Genomic DNA, 21,404 nt, shown 5'->3' with positions numbered 1-21,404 from the left:
CTTCTACACCATGCTGACTGGCAACCTGCTATACAGGCTTCAGGCTCAAATGACTGCAACAAAGTGTCAATCATCCAAATAATAAACCTAAATATTTCCATCATGCAAAATGCAAATCAACATATGCATTTGGAAAAGTAATGCACACTATGAAAAAAATATTATTCGAAAAGGATCATGCAAACTGTATATGGGCATTTTGTGACATTTATCACTTTGCTTTGCTGGTTTCAGCTATTTTTAAAATGTCAGCCATGCAGCGTCAAGACACAGAACTGAAGGTGGCCTGCAGACAAAAATATAACAAATGTTTACTGCAAACTTTCCAAAACCACTGAATGGGATAAATCAAACAAATTCTCATTTTAATCCATGTATTTCTTTTCTTTTATTGTAAAGGGTATATGAAACTATAGGTGAATCGATTTATTTATGTTTCATTATTTATCGCAAAGTTTACATGCAGTCTCTTTCCAAATGAAAATGCAAATAATAATATCAAGAGATTAAGATATTTCATCTTATCACAGATGGCTCTTGTTATATAAGACACTTGAAGATATGATACCCCTCCCCCCTTCAAAAAAATCAACAACAAAAAACATAAAATAAAACAAAAAATGCTTATGGCTTTCTTTGAAAACCCTATGTAAACGAAAAGTCGATGGGGGTACCTTTAACTCGGTGCCAGAGTCTGTTGATATATCTAAACCCCTAAAATAACAACGTTAATAAGAATTAAGACATTTTATTGTTTTCAACAATATAACATGGTACGTTATTACATTCTGGTAAAATACTTTTTTCTTTTACCTAAAACTCCCTCCGCCTCACCGTGTGTGTATGCACCATACACTGCAAAAAAATAAAAAATAAAATAATAATCAACAAGTCATTTAACCTTGTCTGTTCTATTGAGTCTTAACATCTTGCTTTTCTTAAGACAAATGAAAGTAAAAATGACTTGTTTTCAATGTAAATCAACATGTTTCAAGGATTTTAATTTCATTTTCTTAGTGAAGAGATCTGCCTTATGCTGCCATTTTATTTGTAGGCTATTCATTTTGAGGCATTTCACCCACTGGCAGATTTATTTATTAATTCATTTTATTTTTTTCCACTTCTTCAAGAAAAACAATAATTTAAGGCTGACTATGAGACTAAATGATTTGTTGATTGGTCTTTTTGCAGTGCTTCCAGTCTGCCTTGCACCTTGCCACAAGTGCTTGAAGCTTTAGTCTCACCCTCCATGTAGAAAATTAGCCTACTTTTCCAAAACGGCGCTCTCCCTCTCCGTCTCCTTTCTGTGCCGCTTTCTAAGAGCCAAGGTCCACCAGATTAGAAGACATAGGGTTCAGTATGCTGTCGTGGTGCATTGAGTGGTGATGGTGCACCGAGTCTGCACCGGTGGGTACCGGGATGGCGCTCGGTCCCGGCGGGGGCGCCAGTCCGTGCAGGGACGGTAAACCGGGGTTTGAGCCGAGGAGCAGACCTGGGCTGTGAGACGTGTGATCCGGTGTCCCTGAGGGCGTTTTGTCGTCGTCCGAGCTCCCCAATAGAGTTTTATTTCCATTCATGGAAGAAGTCAATGGGTTGTGACTGTTGGTGTTCGAGTTCTCATTGTTTTCTCTGCGAACATAAAAGAACAGAAAACACACAATCACCTAACAGCCGGTTTACTCTCGCAGCCTATTTTATAGCCTGTCATTTCCAGAATGAGCCCAATGAAAACTTTGTAAGTTGTGGCACATTTCTAAAATAGTGTCCCACACATGTTGGACTACTTTTATAAAACTATAATACAATGTGATTAAATGGCAGATTAAGAAACAAAGAGATTCATCAGCCTGAAAAGAATTACATTATTATTGATCTTGAATTAAACATTTCAAAACTCAAAACTAATGCCCCCCCCCCCACACACACACACACGCACGCACGCACACACACACACACACACACACACACACACACACACACACACACACACACACACACACACACACACACACAATCATCTATTAGGTCAAAGTGGGTAATTACACTATAATTACCATAGGCGTAATAACCATGATTACAGCATATATATGAATGCGTCATGATTTATTAATGTATAAATCACCATGGTGCAAACTGTAATTCTTGAAATGATTATGAGGCTCCTTCACTATGTTCTCTGGCCTTTATGGCGAGGCAGCATGCTGGCTTCAGAGCAACAGCGAAGAGAGTCGAAAACAATTCATATTTGACTGTTGGGCCTTATATTAATAAGTCTATCAATTTTTCATACGAAATTCATTTGACCACGAGCGACGTGATGTGCGTAAAGACCTATCAATGTGCTCCTGTGTGTGTTGTGTAGCTTTCGACCTCTCGCTACATAAATGACAGCCCCAATGATTGCTAAACTTGTGGCATAGTTCGCAACTGTTGTGAGTGGTGAGTAAGGCCTTTCCCAGTGGGAAGACGTGATTTACGTGGAGCTTTCAGCCCGAATTAGTGGCCAGAGGGTGAAAGAAGACACCAACCGAGCGAACACCTGACTACAGACGTCTCCCAAGTCTCCCTGCACGCCTGCCTGACTGCCTGCCTGCCTGTGTAATTTGCAAACTTTGAAATGTACAAACGACTTAATGCCAAAAGAGCTGGGCCGGTATGGAGCCTATATACACCCCACCACATCAATCAACCCAAAACATCTTTTATAACACATTCACTGCCAATGCTGTCGTTTTAGATGTATAGGCCTATATACGCAAAGCTATACTAAACAGAGTTAAAGAGAGGTAAAATAGTTAAAAAGAAGGCTTTATACTGATGTTAATGTCAAAGGCAAAGTATCTATTTCACGTTATAATGTGTGATTACAATAACGTAAAAGTATACGGTGACGGTAACTTTTATAGCCTTGTAATTTAGCCCACCAGACAAGGAGCCTTTTCATTTTCAGCGCTCCTTTACGCGCAGGCAATTATCACAAACACAACCAAAACAACAACAAGGACGATAGTAACGCGGGACGTCAATTCACCATAAGCCTTAACGCATAAAATCCCTTATTATACATCGATTGTAATCAGCAACCAAAGCCTGCAATATGTTCTTTCTTCTTTCTGGGGACAAGTGGAGAATTTCGCAGCCAATATATGATTTGATCAGTGTAATAAATAGATGTAGGTCACCAAACTTTCTACAGGCATAGCTATAAAAGGGGGCATTTGTTCTTTATGCTCTCTCTATATATTTATAAATATGACTGTTTTTGTTTGATATATATATATATATATATATATATATATATATATATATATATATATATATATATATATATATATATATATATATTATATATAAACACACACACAAGATCACATTTGGATTCAGTTAGACCTATGGCAAGTATTTTCCACATCAAACTGTAATAATGTAGCTACTCATACCTTTCTTTCGCCTCCGCTGCTCGGTCTCTCTGCCGTCGGTTTTTGAACCAGTTGCTGACCTGCGTGGTGGTGAGTCCTGTGGCCTCGGCCAGCTCTCTTTTCTCCCGCGGGGACGGGTAGGGGTTGTGGGTGTACCACTCCCGGAGCACGCTCCTGCTCTTCTCCTTGAAGCAGTAGCTGGTCTCCTCTCCGTCCCAGATGGAGCGAGGCAGGGGGAACTTTCTGCGGACGCGATACTTCCCCACGGCGCCGAGCGGGCGGCCCCTCAGCTTCTCCGCCTCGATGTAGTGCGCCTTGAGCCACAGCTGCTGCAGCTTCATGTGGTTGTGTATCGAAAACTGGTGGCTCTCCAGTATCTTGTAGAGCTCTCGGAAGTTCCCCCGGTGGAAGGCGACCACCGCTTTGGCTTTCAGGACGCTCTCGTTTTTGTGGAGGTGCTCGCAGGCCGGGAGCGACCAGAGGAAGCGCCCCAGCCGCTCGATGTTCCCCCCTTGCTGGAGGACCTCGCAGACACACGCCACTTGCTCCTGCGTAAAACCGAACGTCGGAAGCATGGACATGGCTACAACGTAAACCAGCGCCGATTATATTGTGCCTTACTTCCACGTCTCCGCGTTCAGTCTCACATTAAACCAAAACGCATTAAGTCCATGAGCGAGAAAAGGTCCCCAAAAAAGTAGTCTAAAACTTTGTGAAAACTGACAAAGCGGGTAATATCCAACTGCGTAATGTATAAATTCAAGTCCATTCAGCCACACGAAAGCCCCGGCGACAATTCCTCATAAAGTTGGTGAGAAAGAGAGAAAAGTTGCTACTCCTTCCACCGTCCTCCTCCACCTTTTCTGCCGTTTCAACATAACCTACTCCCGGAGACCAGGCTCGCTGGCTCGTTTTAATAATATTATTCTAAGCTGGCAAGACAAGCGATTATATGAACTCTGATTGGTCGGTTATCTGACCCGGGGATGGTGAGGATAAGACAATAGTTTTAGTCAAATTATTTGCCATGGTTACGCTGTCACTCAAAGTAACCTGATACGCTTTGAGGTGGCTCCCTGGCAAAGTCAATCCGATTGTTCCCTTCGCGACCAGCCCGCCTACCAATAGAAATATTGCTCAGATTTGTCTTCTAAAGACGTTTTTTTCTTCCCCCTTGGTTTTGACAGACAGCTCGGCCAGCCAAAGAGCGCAGAGCTGTGGAGTTTGGAGGAGGAGAGCTGCGCTGATCCCGCAGCTGGAGGAAGGATGGCGCCAGAGCCACAGAGCCTGCTGCACGCTGCACAACACCAAGCCTGTATGTATCTTTATGTATCTAACCCGGCTCTTCACACCGCTCACCAATCAATCAAGTCTTCATAACGCCTATAAGTTTAATGATAGTTAATTCATATGACCATAACACCCGACAACCATGTATTAAATAAAACGCTGAAAACGGTGACTTCCAGCCAGTGGTTATTATAAGGGAAACATAACACCAACAAAAAATAATTAGACCTCCCGAAAAAAAGTTATTTCATATTTTCCCTTTAAATGACTGCATATCATTTGGATACATTTGATTCTGATTTAATATCATACAGATTTATGTCTGCCTAAAAATAGGATAAAATATTGGGCAAATATAGGTGCTTACTGCTTACTGTTGACGCATTTGAGGTAAAATCAAATCAAATCAAATAATAATAATACAAAGAATCCAATATTTGTAGCCTATAACACCCCCAACTGCAGGTCTATGCAAATAGCCTATAGGCTATACACAGTATGACAATATATAAAATCAGTACAAGAGAAAATTATGAGAGTATAACAAATACGACTCATGTGCGCGTGGAAAATACAGAAAGTTATGTTTAAGTCATCTTGACATACCATGCACTTGATATGAAAGCCTATATGGTCAATAAAATCCTTATGAACTAAAGTGTGCTCAATATGAGTTTGTGACCTTTTGACATTTCATGGTTGATATCCCATATATCCCTAAAGGGAGTTGCTTTGCTGTAATATTTTCAAAAACGTATAGCCCATAGGCTATAGGATTTCTATAGGCTAAGTTCTTTCATAAGGCGTGTGCCCTGGTCCATTATTTAATTTAGGTGATGACAACAATAAAGATATAATATCCTTGTGTGTGTGTGTGTGTGTGTGTGTGTGTGTGTGTGTGTGTGTGTGTGTGTGTGTGTGTGTGAGAGAGAGCATACAGGCAGCAGGATTGCAGAGAATAGGAAACAAGCCTATACTGTAGATGTGAGTGTGTGTCCCGTCTCTCTCTCTCTGTGTGTATAATCGACCTAATGGTGAAATGAGGTGTGTGTGTGTGTGTGTGTGTGGCGCTTGTCGGACAGAGGGGAGAGGAGAGGAGCGAGTCTGCCGGGGTATAGCGGAGCAGAGACACAGCCTCAAGCAGCACACGGTGAGACAAGTTTACATTTTACTCGTGTGTAGCTGCGCTGACGCGACTTGAAATCGGTGCAACAGGAATGAGCTGAAAGTCCCGGACCACCAAAATTACAAGCAGGATGACAGGATGACAAGATAAGAAGGTGCCATTGGTGCCCCTTATCCTGTGATCTTGTCAGAGAAAAGTGCTGCTGGGGAGAGAAAAGAATAGGCTATATAGGGCTAAGGACGAAGGGATTTTGAAGAGTAAAGAGGGCATTGGGGAGTAGATGATGGTGCTGCGCTACTTGTTGAAAACATGACTTCAGCCTATGAAAGGAGACGGGGCATGTGACTCATGCATGCTGCAGCGGTCAAGTTCAGTCCACAAGGAAATGGCTGCAACGTAAGGGTCACACACACTCCAAAAAATAGATATAAACAAAAATCACAAAATCAATTATAATTTGACGTTGTATTTATTATTCGATTTGTTCAGAGTCTGCAGGCTGCATGGCTGTCTGGCGAGAGAGGGAGTGTGTCGTGTGGCCGGGCATGTCTGTTATTGACTATTGGGTCAAAGATTGACCAGTTCTCTCGCGTCACCATGGGACCTCTTCATTATCTATCGTCAGTATCACGAGTATCACATCACACAGACCATCTCAAAGCACACGCACACACACACACACACACACACACACACACACACACACACACACACACACACACCACACACACACACACACACACACACACACACACACACACACACACACACACACACACACACACACACACACACACACACACACACACACACACACAATATACCGCTTTTAATTGTCTCTCCATCAGACCTGTTCCAGCAGCTTTCATCTCTTCACCATAACTTAATTTAACCTCTGGACCACAACAAAGCTGTAGGCTGATTAGTTTTGCAGAGATGCACTATTGAATTAAAATAGCTTTAAGCTTTAAATGTTTATTTGTTGTTCATTATGGATATATTATTATTATTATTAATATTATTATTATTATTATATTATATTATCATATTCCCAGAGGGCCCATGCATGCTGCAATCCAATAAGCTTAATTCAGAGGCGACACTGCATCCATTTATACGAATTTCATATTTTCAAATAGCGATCTAAAAATAAAGAAAATGCAAAGCCAACCCTTCCACATATAGCCTTCATAAAAGTTGATCGTCGTTGTTTAAGGCTGATATTACTTTTTTTATTTGCAGCGATCAGATCGCAGGTTCGTTTCCACAAATCAAGAGCACAATCTGTGAATAGGTTTCCCCCGTCTTAGCTGCGTTATGAACCTTTCAATTAAGAGGCTATTTAAGTCGCGCTGTTTAAGAGGAATTATTAGTGTAATTATGAGGGCAGTTTATCACCAGGGATGAGCAGTCTTGTAAGAAGACCCTGATCTCTGTTTCCGTATTGTGTTTTGCCTGTGTTTAATAAATTGACTTGGGTTTCGCCTGAAGCGCAGTTCTCAGAGAGTATTACGGCATTAGCCTGACTGATGGTAATCGTCAGGGGACCGGGGCTTGCCTGAAATGGATAGTGAGAAAAACAAGGAAGCGATTTAACCTTATACCGGCATATAGCCTATAACCTAATGGGGGAACATTGCACAAATCCAAAAAAAAAAATTAATAATTAATTGTATTCCTGTATCATATCAAAATCTAAAAGAAGGCTGTACTGTAATAATGAGAATAATATTAATATTCTTATAATAAGAACAATATAATAATAATAATAATAATAATAATAATAATAATAATGTATAAGCTATATATATTTATTTTTTTTAATCGTTAGATAACAGCAGATAACACCATAAAAAGACTATCTGGATGGCATCCAAATAGTTGACTTTTTGACTTTGACTCGGCCATGAAAGTTGAAGAAAGCTTATTGAGCAAAAACGCAAAGTGAAAATAAGCGCCTGTAAACACTGTTTGACAGACGTGCCATTTCGAACAGATTTCAGATAAACTTATCATCTCCAACCATCTAAGACAAACACCTAAATGCCTCGTAATTGAACCCAAAACATACACGGAGCCCTCTCATTGGTGAGAGAGGTGCTGCAATTACCCCCTCACAATGGACACAGTATTTCCAGTAGGACGTCTCCGTGGGTTCACTTTTCCGTTCCGATCAAATTGCATTTAGCTACTTGTTCGTTGTAAAATATCTTGATTTATATTACAACACTGAAAACACCCTCTAAGAATCAGGCTGTTGGAAAAAGTAAATGTAGCCAGGCTAATATTGGCGTCTTTCTTTCTTTCTTTCTTTCTTTCTTTCTTTCTTTCTTTCTTTCTTTCTTTCTTTCTTTCTTTCTTTCTTTCCTTCTTTCCTTCTTTCACTGCGGGTCAAGTGCGGGCCTCTCAGCTTTAACTGAGCCCGTTGTCTCCCTGACTGATGCTCTGTGTCCCTGTCAGCAGCGGTTACATGAAGGCCTATGAGACTAATTCATTCCTTACTGACACAGTCCGCAGCCAGTGGAGGAGGCGAGGCGGGTGGGATGGGGATGGGGGGGGAGTGTTACAAAAATTGGGTCCGGAGGACCTCCAGGGCGCCCCTGATGGTTCCAGTGAATCCGTGGCAAAATAAATAAATAAATAAATAAATAAATAAATAAATAAATACATGTTTAATTTCACGATTATTCCAAAAGTTAAACCAACGAGATGAGACTGAATATTTGGAGCACATAGGTTTCACTCTCACCTGTGGTTATCACCCGGAGATACATTACCAATAATCATATTGGATGCGGGATCTTGCACAAGATAGCTTAGTGGAGGAAGTCAGCGGTGTAATGCGCGCGTCCAGAACAGGCTGTGAGGCTCCGTAGCCCATACAACTTGTCCTTGAGTATAACACTGCCCCCCCCCCCCCCACACACACACCCACACACACACTGCTCACTCATTGTTCCTGGACAATTTGCGCGTCATGCGTAAAATACAAATAAGATTAGTTCAGATTAAATTGCGAGGTTTTCCCCATGGGGAAACCGCTAATTGCAGCAGCAGAGAGATAACAATAGAACAAATAAATATACAGATGATTATGAAGTCAAATAATCTCCTGTTACATGGTTGTTGTGGGGGTTGTTGTTCATGGTCAAAACCCCAAGTGCCCGTCAGCCTGGTGTGCGCGCTGGCAGTGACAGGGCGAATCAGGGTCCCATGTCTGGCCCTTGACAGTGTTTGTAAACCACTTGTTTCCACGGATCAGTTTGATCAGAGGGCCCCGGGTCTGAAACGGTGATTATTACGGCCGCTGATGAATGGAGATCGCGTTTCCCCTAATAGCCAACCCCCTATTTTCACAACCTCCCACCGCTCACCTCGGCCGCTCTCCACCACGACCTCCACTAATTGAGCTGATTATTGCAAGATGTGTGTTTTGGTGTGTGTGTGTGTGTGTGTGTGTGTGTGTAGATATGTGCATGTGTATGTGTTGTGGTGTGTGTGTAGATATGTGCGTGTGTATGTGTTGTGGTGGGGGTGTAGGTTTGGGACATGGCTTTTATTCTATAAGACCGTTATGTAGGCCTACACCGACCTGAGACAAGCGCAACAAGGGGTTGATGAGTTTCAGACAGACACCCAAATGCCGGGCAGAAAGAGAGACGGAGAGAGAGAGAGAGGGAGGGGAGACATTATTAAAGCCAGAACCTCTGTGTCTATACCGGTTAAGGAGATATGAATGAGGGCCTATCCAATAATTGGTTGTTTACATCTATCTTGTTACCCTAGAGGCCGGGGCTATCCTTTCGAGCAAGGAGGAGATTTCACTAAACCGAACACTATAACAGCAGCGGCAGGGAGGGAGGGGTGGTGGGGGTTGTAAGGGTGGTTGGAGAGGGGGAGGGGGGTGGGGGAAGGGGGGGGGGGTGTAGAGCGGATCTTGCCTCAGTTTCATGACTGCCCAGTCCGGCCGACAGGTTGGTCAGGCTGGACTTCTGCATGACGCGCTATTCCCTTTAACGGTAACACTTTACAATACTGTAACACAAAAATGGGTAGTTATTGAGGAACTAGTCAGGAACTAACCATTAGTTCATGATTACTGAATAGTTAATAGGTAGTTCCTTAATGGTAGTTACTTACTGACCATTAGTTACCATGTTAACGAACCAGTAAGTAATGATTACTTCCTTAAAAAAAAATATATTTTTTATTTTTTATTTCGCTAGTTCATGAGTAGTTAATGGGTAGTTCCTTAATGACCCTTAATGGTAGTTCCTTAAAGATCCTTAATGGTAGTTACTTAAGAACTGACCATTAGTTACCATATTAACGAACCAGTAAGTAATGATTACTTCCTTAATTTTGTTCTGCTAGTTCATGAGTAGTTAATGGGTAGTTACTTAAGAACAGACTATTAGTTACCATAGTTGTTACTAGGGAATTAATCATTAGTTCATGATTACTTTACCATTAGTTACCATGTCTGTGCCCCCTCAAGTAAAACAGGGCTTCATGCTTAGTTGTTACTAGGAAATGCATGGTAAACAAACATGGTAACTAATCATGAACTAATGATAAATTCCCTAGTAACAACTAAGTATGATGGCCTGCTTTACTTGAGGGGGTACAAACATGGTAACTAAAGGTAAAGTAATCATGAAGTAATGATGAACTCCCTATACAACTAAGTATGATGGCCTGCTTTACTTGAGGGGGCACAAACATGGTAACTAATGGTAAAGTAATCATGAAGTAATGATGAACTACCTAGTAACAACTAAGTATGATAGCCTGCTTTACTTGAGGGTGCACAAATATGGTAACTAATGGTGAAGTAATCATTAACTAATGATGAATTCCCTAGTAACAACTATGGTAACTAATAGTCTGTTCTTAAGTAACTACCCATTAACTACTCATGAACTAGCGGAAAAAAATTAAGTAAGTAATCATTACTTATTGGTTCGTTAACATGGTAACTAATGGTCAGTTCTTAAGTAACTACCATTAAGGAACTACCTATTAACTATTCATGAACTAATCATGAACTAATGGTTCGTTCCTGACTCGTTCTTTAGTAACTACCCAATTTTTGTGTTACAGTATTGTAAAGTGTTACCCCTTTAACATTTCAGGCCCTGTACAAACAAAACAAACAATGCGCTGTAGGCTATAGTGAGAAATGTAAAGGGTATTTTGTTGCATTAAAGCAACATATAGCCTATGAATTTACTATGTGATTGTTGTTCTATAACTGGCCGATAGGCCTATTATACCAAGAGTGAAGTCGGATGGAATATGTTCTGCTTTAAATTGGACCATTTCCATGCCAAAAGGCATTCAGTGTTTCCCTTGTGGAACAAACTACAGAGGGCCCAAATTGCAGGTGGGCTGAGCACTTGAGCAACCAGCAACAAGTGTCCATTTTTCTATACCTTTCGTTGGCGCTCCCTATATAGCAGCAGTGCATGTGTGCGTGTGTGTGTGTGTGTGTGTGTGTGCGTGCGTGCGCGCGAGAGAGAGAGCGAGAGAGCAGGGCGCGCACGCCGCTTGCTGCTGCTTAATTCATTCGATCAATCACTCTATTTGATTCCTGTTTATTTTCAGGAGTCGCACGGTCATTTCAGCCGCACACTGAAGCCCTTTATGCGCTGCCAAGGCGTTTCCCCCGCCCGCATGCAGTGCACCAAGACCATGCATGCGGCACGCATTGGGCTCTAATTTGGAGAGGAGAGCCGCTCCAGCACCTCTCTGATATTTCACGGGTTCCTAACCTTTACGGTGAAATCCCTGCAGACCTGTCTCTCGTCAAAGCGCGCAGTGCGCAGCGGCGCAGACATGCAGGTATACGAGCTCCACACATCCAGCGGTTATCGAGCCGGCGGACACTGATTTGTGTCAACGCCGTGGGCTTGTTTGAATGAGTGCAAACAGACACCAGTGCGGAATTATGTATTATTATCGTCTACAATTTGGCAAGTACACAGGGCAAACTGTGCAAGCATGGTCTGTTTTTAGACTAGCCTGATGGATATATCCTACTGATTATTCTGCAAGAAATGTTAGCTGTGGGCCTATAAAATAGTGATCAGTTATGTATAGGCTATGTCTATTAGCCTATGTCCCTGCAACCATTTGGATAGAATAAGATTTAAATGTGATTAGACCTTTAATAATTATATAGGCAATTCGATTATTAGATTGCCATATATAGATAATTAGATTGGCAAAATAGGCTAAAGCTAAAGCTAAGGTGGCTAAAATATTAGCTGGGGTGGATTTCCGTGAATGTAATGACACTGCCAATTGCAAACCTATAGGGCATACCTCGCTCCTCTGGGGTATTTCGATATCGGCCAACAACTTAGAAATCACCCTGGGACCAATATGTAGATCAGATAAACTCGAGCCTGCTTCCCATCAAGGTAACCACAAGGCTGCCTGATGGGACACATAATTGCTTGAATTGCATGACTTGCTTCTAATGACATAACATTTGAGATCGCAACAATAGTGATTTTGGCTGTTGTGTCCCGCACCTTTCACATGTCCCTCCTTGATTCTTCTGGTCTTTTGTAATATTAGACAGAGAGATGATTTGATTTAAGACGGCTCTTTGCTGTTGGTCAAACCTCAGAGGGATACGGCTGCTGGATCAGGTATATTGTTTGGACTCCACTCAGGTTGTTCCCATTATACACGTCCAGGTGGGCTTCAAAAGTCTTGCTCATCAAGGTCACTGTCAGATAAATCTACAGCTCAGTATCGAGTTTAGAGGTTTATACAGATCAGAGTATTATAGCAGGAGAAAAACTTGTCTGGTAACTTATGCCGATAAGTCTTAAGGGGTCAGAGGAAGGTCAGCTGTGGAGCTCATATATAGTTTCCTCATGGCTGTCACATGGTCACACAGGGGAGGAAGTGGGGAGCAATCACTCTTCTTCTCTTTTTATTCAGGGCGCATCACTCTTCTTCTCTTTTTCATTCAGGGCGCGTTTCTTTCAGATTGATAAAAAATACAAGAAATTAATCAAATCACAGGGAAGGAAAGCAGAGAGGGGAAGAAGAAAGTTAATAATCATGTGCATGTTTTGCAGAAAAGGCACATTTATGATGATGATGATGATGATTATTGTCATTATTACTACTCTTATTTATTTATTTATAAGATATAGGACACCTTGATGTTGGGATGTGACAAGTCAAGTCAAGTCAAGTCAAGTTTATTTGTATAGCACATTTCATACACAGAGGCAATTCAAAGTGCTTCACATAAAATGGACAAGAGCTACACTATCACTTTTCTTTCAAAAGTCACATGATTGACTGATTCTGCATTTTAATCAATGGAGCCTTTTCCCAGAGAGATAACTTCTAACAGTGAGTAAAAAAAAAAAACTAATTCGATGGAAGGTGCATTCAAAGGAACTATTCAACCTATTTCAACCATCATTATGCAGATGATCAATGTTTACCATCCCTCCATGTTTCCTGCACCAAGAGAAACTCCGCCCCCGCCGGCTATATGGCTTGTTAAAGCTCTCCATTCGACGCCACTGATGACATCATCAGTGATGTCATAAATCCCACTGATGACATCATCAGTGATGTCATAAATCCCACTGATAACATCATCAGTGATGTCATCTTCTATTGCTTCTGTCTCCATTAGCTACAGTAGAAACAAGTAACCTTGCAAGCAAGCTGGATTCTCTTGCGAGATCTAATTCTTGCGAGATTTGGTTTGTGAAAACAATACCGCCCCCATCTGGCAGTGTCAGGTTAAGAAACAAGAGGGGATACATCTAAAAAGAAGACGAGAGAGTCATCCACACACTGTTAATTCAGTGTTAATAGTAGCAGTTCTGGGAGCAGAATTTATTTTTAGAACTGCAAAGTATAGTGAGGGAAGCAAACAGAAGACAGGAGAATTTCGCCACAGAAACCACTGCATTCTGAAGTGCAGAGTTGATGTCAGCTTGTTGAGTTATTTACCCTCAGAAAACATGACTCAAATGTAAGTCATCATCATTATATTCCTACCAATGTGCAGCGCACCGAGGATGAAGCAAATGAGATGGAACAAAGAACATCTCCAACATAGTTCATAATCCTGCTTCTGGATATTTTCTGCACTATACCATAACATGAAGATCATTTGAACGTATCATGTCTCCCACATACTATCAAGTGCCATCTCCACTTGGGGGTTCTGTATGATGTTACAGATGTAATTCTTGGTGCACTGTCTTGTACATTTGGGAAAGAGCTGTAAGTGTTTGAGAAATCTGATTGGACTACGGTACTTGAGTCCATAAAAACACATGTGAAGTGTTAAACGGAGTGGTATTCCTCTTTAAGTCAAACCAGGGGACTTCAGTATCCTGTGTGAATGAATCTCATAGACCTTACAGTAGAGTATCCCTTTACATACAGCCTGAGCCTTTTCCTTATAGAAAAATCTGCAACATCGCTTAGTGTTTTTTCCCCCTTATGCAACATTCTCCCATTTTTACAGTGCTGGAACTCGTATGTCAGGAAAGAATTTATTAAAAGCGACCCGCAGTAATTAGCAATGTGCTAATGCTAGAATTTGTATCCATTCCTGTATGGAGGCTTTTTACAACACTTGGTGGTTTCACTTGAAACACAGGCCTGACCCTATGTCACCGGCCATATGGGCAGTAAATAGTTCCATGATAGAGTCAGTGGTTGTGGTGATACTGTACCAGAGAGAAACATAGAGCTATACAACATATACTGCATGTTGGTTTTATGGCATGCATATGATTCAGTCAGGATGACTTACTGGTTGTCTGAATAGTGCTCTGCTCCTCTGTGTCCTGATGTGTGTGTATATATATATATACATATATATATATATATATATATATATATATATATATATATATATATATATATATGTATATATATGTATATATATATATATATATATATATATATGTATATGAGTAAGAGTTTCACTCTGTGTACTTCGGCTCACTCTCTAAGAACAAATATGTTTTGTATTTTACTGTGTGTTCAAATCCATCTCTATGTAAATCATATTTACTAGTCCATACCCAGGGAGGCGCGTGCCACAACTCCACGCAGATTTACCAAAAAATGGCAAAAATGTTAGTAATAAACAGCTTAAATTTTCGGGGAAATTGGAAAATCGGCTTAGTCAGCCCCTGTGATAATGCTCAATGCCCGTGTAGTTCCAGATTGATTGCCCAACCCGTTGGACCTTTATTGTGTGTGGTGGACTTCTATTGTGAAGGGCTGTGTAGTGTGTTGGACTTTTATTGTGAAGGCTTTGTGAAGTGTTGGACTTTTATTGTGAAGGGCTGTGGGAAGTGTTGGACTTTTATTGTGAAGGGCTGTGGGAAGTGTGTTGGACTTTTATTTGCGAAGTGTATGTTGGACTTTTAATCCGAATAATGATGAGTGATGTCATCAGTGATGATGTCATCAGTGAGTGATGTCATCAGAAATGCAGGAAAAGTGCTCATAAACAGCTTAAATGGAAAATCAATTTTCTTCATTCTGTAGTAAGATAAGATAAGGTAAGATAAGATAAGTCATTGTGATGCCAATTATGACATGCAACTAAATTGTTCAACATCATATAAATAAATGTTAGTAATTCTTGAGTGGCTATCCTAAATACAAGTGCGTAATAATTACAATTGCTGTGCACTCAGGTCCACTTTCTTTGTAATGTACCTCAGTTTAGCCCTCCACTGAATAGTCAAAGGCCACCTGCCTGAAGGAGCTGATACCCCACCTAAAAGATTCCATCAGTATTGATTTCAATGCAGGGTTTTAGTGCCACATGTTTGGTTTAAGTAGCATGTGTTTTGATGGCACGGACAAAACAAAATCAGCCAGAGAGAGAGACACTGGTGCACCTCGTGTCAGACCATCAGCTACAGTAAAAAGCCACAGGTTTACATACAAATAGAAAGACACAGCTTCGCTCACTTCTTCAAGCAGCTGATCCTTCTAGTTCTTTATGAAGAACATGTCTCTCATGTAAAATACTGCTTAGCACCAGAGAAGAAAGAGAAGGACCTCCTTATGATCAGTAGCGTAGCCAGACTCGGCTCATTGGGTGTGCCACAGAAAGCCAGGGTGTGCCAGGGGGCGGACCATTTGGTGGCGACCGCAAGGCCGCCGCCAATTTCTTTTTGGGTCTTTTCAAACCAGATTTAGAGGAATATTTGTGTTGTTTGCTCCTTTTCGCACTCATTATTAGCAGGTAGAAGCAGTCAATTAAATTGTATTTTTTGGCAACATGTAAAACCACTTTGTTTAGTATCTCAAAAAAGTCTCACCTACTTTTTCCAATGAGTGTTCTAGTCGGGAAAGAACGCAAATTTGGTTGGCATGCAGGTTCGTCTACTGCAGAGAGATCTGTAGCGTCAGTGTCCTCTGGCTCTGCACAAACCTCCAGTGTGTTGTTGGCTGCGTTCCCCGCTGTTAACGTCATTGTTTCGGCTGCATCATCGTCTGTCTCTTCTACACTGTACACCACCAATACAGGTGCGGGAACGGGTGCACTACAATCCGCACTTGTTGAGGGGGAGGGTGATGACGAGTCATCTTCTTCCTCGTCGTTTCTTGCCTTTGCCGAAAAAGCTTAAAAGCGAGCTTTGTTTCATGTCTTCTTGATTTGGCGCTGCTGCTGCTGCTGCTGCTGTGCGTGCATTTGTTTACTTTACGTGGACGACAGCTTAACTAGTTTCCCATGATGCTCCGGGGCACATAGGGCAGCGGACAGTTGGACACAGTGCATGACAGCGTTGACATGTGTTTTGCAGACAAAACAAAACACTTTTTTTACCCCATTTTTTTGGGTGCGCCAGCGGCCTGTCTGGGTGGCATTTGCACACCCTAGCGCACCCGTGGCTACGCGCATGCTTATGATCAATGCATTCTGCGCTGCCTTGTCTTTACAACACAGCACTAACTGATCTTTTCTCTAGTTACTGTATGTCCGCCAGAGGCAAAGCCAGGGAGAGATGATCTGATCGCTCGTGTGTGTGCGTCCGTCCGTCCGTCTGTCTGTCACCTCCTCGCTGGTGTAGCTCCTGCATTACTTGTGAGGATGCCTATTAAGTATGACATCATAAGTGAAATCACCAACCTTCAACAGTGACATCATGTCAGGTGTAACATCACAAATGATGAGATTATCATCAATTATGACATCATCACTGTTGACATCTTCGTCTTCAAAGATGACATCATTAAAACCTTCAACAGTGACATCATCACTGTGGCATCATAAGCCTCAACAATTACGTCCAAGTTGTTGTCGTTCACAAGGCTTAGCAGGGAAGGATTAATGACAACACTAATGGTATCACAATTGACTCTATATGCCTATGACATCATCAGTGGTTATGACATGATCAGTGATTTATAACATGATGACATAATAGCGGGTATGACATTATTAGTGATTTATGACGTCACTGATGTCAAAGACAGATGTACATAGAGACATGCGTCTGATGAGTTTTAGATTATAAATGGTCTGATCCACACTCCGGAGCAGAAGGTGGCAGTAATGCACCAACAAGCTGGATGCAAACCATGGTAAACAAAAAAGAAGAAGACGTGTTTGATGACATCACAATTGCTTGTTGTCCATGTTGTTGTCGTTCACAACCTCAGCAGCGAAGGATTAATGACATCACTGATGGTATCACAATTCACTCTATGACACAATGCCGATGACATCATCAGTGGTTATGACATTAGTGATTTTATAACATGATGGTGGTGCCTATGACATAATAGCGGGTATGCCATTATCAGTGATTTATGACATCACTGATCATGTCAAAGACAGATATACATACAGAGGGGCTTTAGGCGGGGAGCGGTGCCTGGCGGAGATCTGCACTCCACCGAGTCCGTGCGGTTTTCTCGTTTTTTCCCCCTGTGTTCAGAGCATGAGGGATTCCATCACTTCAACCCCTATTTCCACTCTGAAGTCTCTAAAGAAGCTCATTAATGCTTCATCTGCTTCCATCATCTAAATGACTTCTCTCTCATTAAAGCGAGCCATCCATCACACGTCTCAGCTGTACTCTGCTCGCTCTCTGCCGTGGAGACGTAGGCAAGTGTTTGCTTTGTAAATATGAAGCGTGGCCTCGTTCATTTGTTTTTATATGGAAGAATTGGATTTCATGATTGCTTTTTAATTCTGCCTGCAGGGTATATTAAACGCCTGCAAACCTCTGAACACTTTGTTCAGGAAACTAACAATTATAGTCAATGTGAGCAGATGGCAGCCGCAGCTATGTGAGAGGGAAGATGATGGGGCTTACTTAGGCTGGGGAAATGCCTCATGCATCATTAGACGTTACTAGAGTTTATTTCCTGCTCATAGTGTCTGTGTGTGTTTCTACCATTCATTCAATAGGGTTCTGCTATAGAGACGCTGCATGGAATAGGCCACGGCCATCACGGGGGAAAGCTCTCCGTTCACTTCCATACACCAGCGTCATTTTCCTTGAATTAAACATAGCTAAAAGCTGTTGTGTGGTGGGGCTGCGCAGACAACAAATGTAAAAAATCGGCAGTTAAAGTGTTTTTGTACTCCCGTGGGAAAACAAGGGAGCCATTGAGAATTGGCGAGAAGAGAAATGTGGATGTTGCTGTCAATGAAGTAAGTCGGAGTGTTCATCTTCCCGTATATACGATCTTTTTGTGCAACACCCGGCCATGCACGCGACATAGGAGAACGCCAGGATTGGACGGGAGTTTGTGTTTTCCCCCGTTTTGGGCGTGGTTTCTGAATGATGACGTGCTCCGCAGTGTCCCTCTGATTTACGCCAAGGGAACCAATAGAACTTTTCCCTTGAAGTCAGAATATGGTTTATAACACCATCATACTTTATATTTGAGAGATATGAAAGCGTCAGGCGAGTGTATGTTTCTCACAATGGAGTTATGCCTCTTCAATAACTCATTACATGTCTGAGTTCGGATATATTTTTTCTCTTAACCAAAGTAAAACAACTTGGTTGGATTTAGTAGGCAAGTAAAACAACTTAGATTGGGTTCGGGTTATGGTTTTGGGTCGGGGATAAAAACGGTTAACACGTTAAGTGCCATAGCCGAGATATCTCGTCTTACATAATCCAACGCTTGAGTGCCAGAGCCGAGATATCTCGTCTTACATAAAAAAAAATTTTTTTTGACGGTGGGACATCAATCAACAACTTTTACGTCTTCTATATCACTATTGGAGCAAGAGAATGTGTATAATCTATTTTACCGACCACTAAGTGGCGACAGTTCTCTCCAGACAGAGACAGAGACAAAGCCACAGCCACGGGACCCGTGGACCAAAAGCAGCCGCCTCCCGCGGAAATGGCTTGGCGATTTTACAGTCAGAAACGAACGAGCCTCATTCTCATACTGTAGGCGGGGACGCTTCGCGCTGCTGCGGTGGGGGGTTCCAGAAATGGACTGGGTGAGCAGCATAAAGCCTAGAGTCGCACGGGGGTTCATCGGGGCTCTCAAACCCAAGAGACAGTGAGACCTATCCACACTCGCTGCCAGGGAGAGTCGCTGCTCAAACTCCCAGCAGCAGAGCACTGCGCAGCACAGACGGAGGGAGGAGTTTGGAGACACACACACACTCTCTCTCTCTCTCTCTCTCTCTCTCTCTCTCTCTCGTCTGAGAGAGAGAGAGAGAGAGAGAGAGAGAGAGAGAGAGAGAGAGAGCGCACAGAGTGGGAGACAAGGGCACCCATAATCACAGGCACGTGAGGTGGTTCTAAAAATCCATTTATCTCCAAACTCTCTGAAAATCTCTGAAACCATGCTGTACTCAACGGCTAATATCTACATAACTACTAACTCTGCAAACTAACTCTTTTAGACAGAGAAAGCACACATTCTATTAGTTATTTTTAGATGATTGGTGTTCACGAATTCTTAACAGAAAATAATCCTCGGCTCTTGTAAAATGAGCCAGAATCCTCAAAAAAAAACCTGGCACAACTTACCTACAGGATTGAAAAAATGGCTGGTACTCAATGTGTTAAAATAGGGGTTCAAAAATAGACACGTCTTTGCAAGTCGGGACCGCAACGGGTCCACCACTCCCACCACTTTGACCTACTTAAACATCAGGGGCCGGTTGCACCAAGTGGTCTTAACTATGCCTGGTCGTAACTCCTACGTCGGTCTTAGTTAAGACCAGTCTTTAGAGTGGATTTACGCCTGTTGCACCAACACGGCTTACGTCTGGTCTTAACTACGCCGGTCGTAGCAATGCGCGTCCATGTGAATTGCCAGGGAATGCACCCTGATTGGATGATGTTGCCAAAATGTGCCTCGCGACCTGCTTGGAGCGTCACTGTGCCACTACGCTCTATCAGCCACTACTGTATGTGCATCACTACACCCTCCCTCCTCCCACCCTCCCTCGCTCCGGGGGAAAAATGGCGGCGATTGAGCCAGACAGACAGTCTGAATGAAATTGAATGTAACGTTCCCAATTCTATGTATTAAATTCTAAAAAATTAACGGCAACATTTGGGAAGGCTAAGCCACACAACTAGTTCGTTATAATCTAACATCATGCTTAGATGGCGACGTTACGACGGTGACGGTAAGGACTCAAAAAGGTCTCCGCTGATCGACACGGAGATCTCTGTTACAGGCAGGCACTACGCCTCCTCCTCACCAGGCGTAAGAGTTACGCCTGGGCGTAGTGAAAATAAGGTTAAGCCCTCTTGGTGCAACCGGCGTAGCTGTTAGGTCGTAAAGTTACGACCGGCGTAGCTTAAGACCAGTCGTAAGACCACTTGGTGCAACTGGCCCCAGATTACCGCCTCACCTGCAACGTCGGTATCTGATGGGACATCATGTGACAGCTGTCACGTGACTCGTGACTAGCCGTCGCCTCGCCCACACCATTGATTTCTGACAAGAAGGGGCTACCTTTCTCGTCAGGAGGTGAGGGGTTCCTGACCAACCATTGGGAGTGAGAATGGGTTATTGGGTCAATACCCAGCTTATGACCATAGATGAGGGTCGGAAACAAAGACCAACCAGAACATCGAGAGCTTTGCTTTACCTCCATGGTCCCATAATGCCCACATCTCTGCAAGCCACTGCAGTGAACCAGGAGGCCATCATACAAGATCTGAACTCCTGCACAGCTCCTGGGAGAGAACCAAACCTTTGACTTGGAGGTGCTGCTGCTGACCCTCATCACTTAGCAGCAAACTGGAGATCACAGTCCACTGAGGCCAGGAGGACATCATCTGCAAACAGCAGAGATGATCCCAAACTGGATACGTTCCAGACCTCAGCTGCACCTTCATATATCCGGTCCTTGAATAATGCACCTTGTCCCGATCCTATTCATGATTGAATCGCTCCATGAATATGTTGTCTGCATATGGAATGACTATGGAATGAATCTCAAGGAGCATACCAATGCTTAAGCATCCTGGTGGCTCACCTGGTAGCACGTGTACCACGGCGGCTCGGTCCTTCGCGCGGCCGACGCGGGTTCGAATCCGACCCGAGGT

The 21,404-nt window shown here is 42.6% G+C and overlaps 2 protein-coding genes across 2 annotated transcripts in view; both read right to left on the bottom strand.

Moving 5' to 3' along the window:
* camkmt (calmodulin-lysine N-methyltransferase) overlaps window positions 1-21,404 on the bottom strand; it is a gene marked incomplete at its 5' end in the record, with an annotated part of 168,253 nt that overhangs the window by 78,253 nt on the left and 68,596 nt on the right.
* Window positions 539-4,263, bottom strand: LOC310796347 (homeobox protein SIX2). The gene is made up of 2 exons (XM_083658532.1): window positions 3,441-4,263; window positions 539-1,629 (listed from the first exon to the last, which is right to left on the bottom strand). Exons 1-2 carry the CDS (start codon window positions 3,998-4,000, stop codon window positions 1,317-1,319), a joined length of 873 nt encoding a protein of 290 aa, XP_083514658.1. The 5' UTR covers window positions 4,001-4,263; the 3' UTR covers window positions 539-1,316.

Source organism: Poromitra crassiceps (assembly GCF_964638095.1).
Source record: "Poromitra crassiceps genome assembly, chromosome: 22".
Classification (NCBI taxonomy): Eukaryota; Metazoa; Chordata; class Actinopteri; order Beryciformes; family Melamphaidae; genus Poromitra; species Poromitra crassiceps.
This window is presented reverse-complemented; position numbering and strand designations above follow the sequence as displayed.

Bases quoted from the DNA above. Each gene is read 5' to 3' on its own strand.
- LOC310796347 (XM_083658532.1), bottom strand. From the start codon at position 4,000: ATGTCCATGCTTCCGACGTTCGGTTTTACGCAGGAGCAAGTGGCGTGT. The intron at 1,630-3,440 runs GTATGAGTAGCT...TTATGTTCGCAG, and splicing joins GCAGCGGAGGCGAAAGAAAG to AGAAAACAATGAGAACTCGA.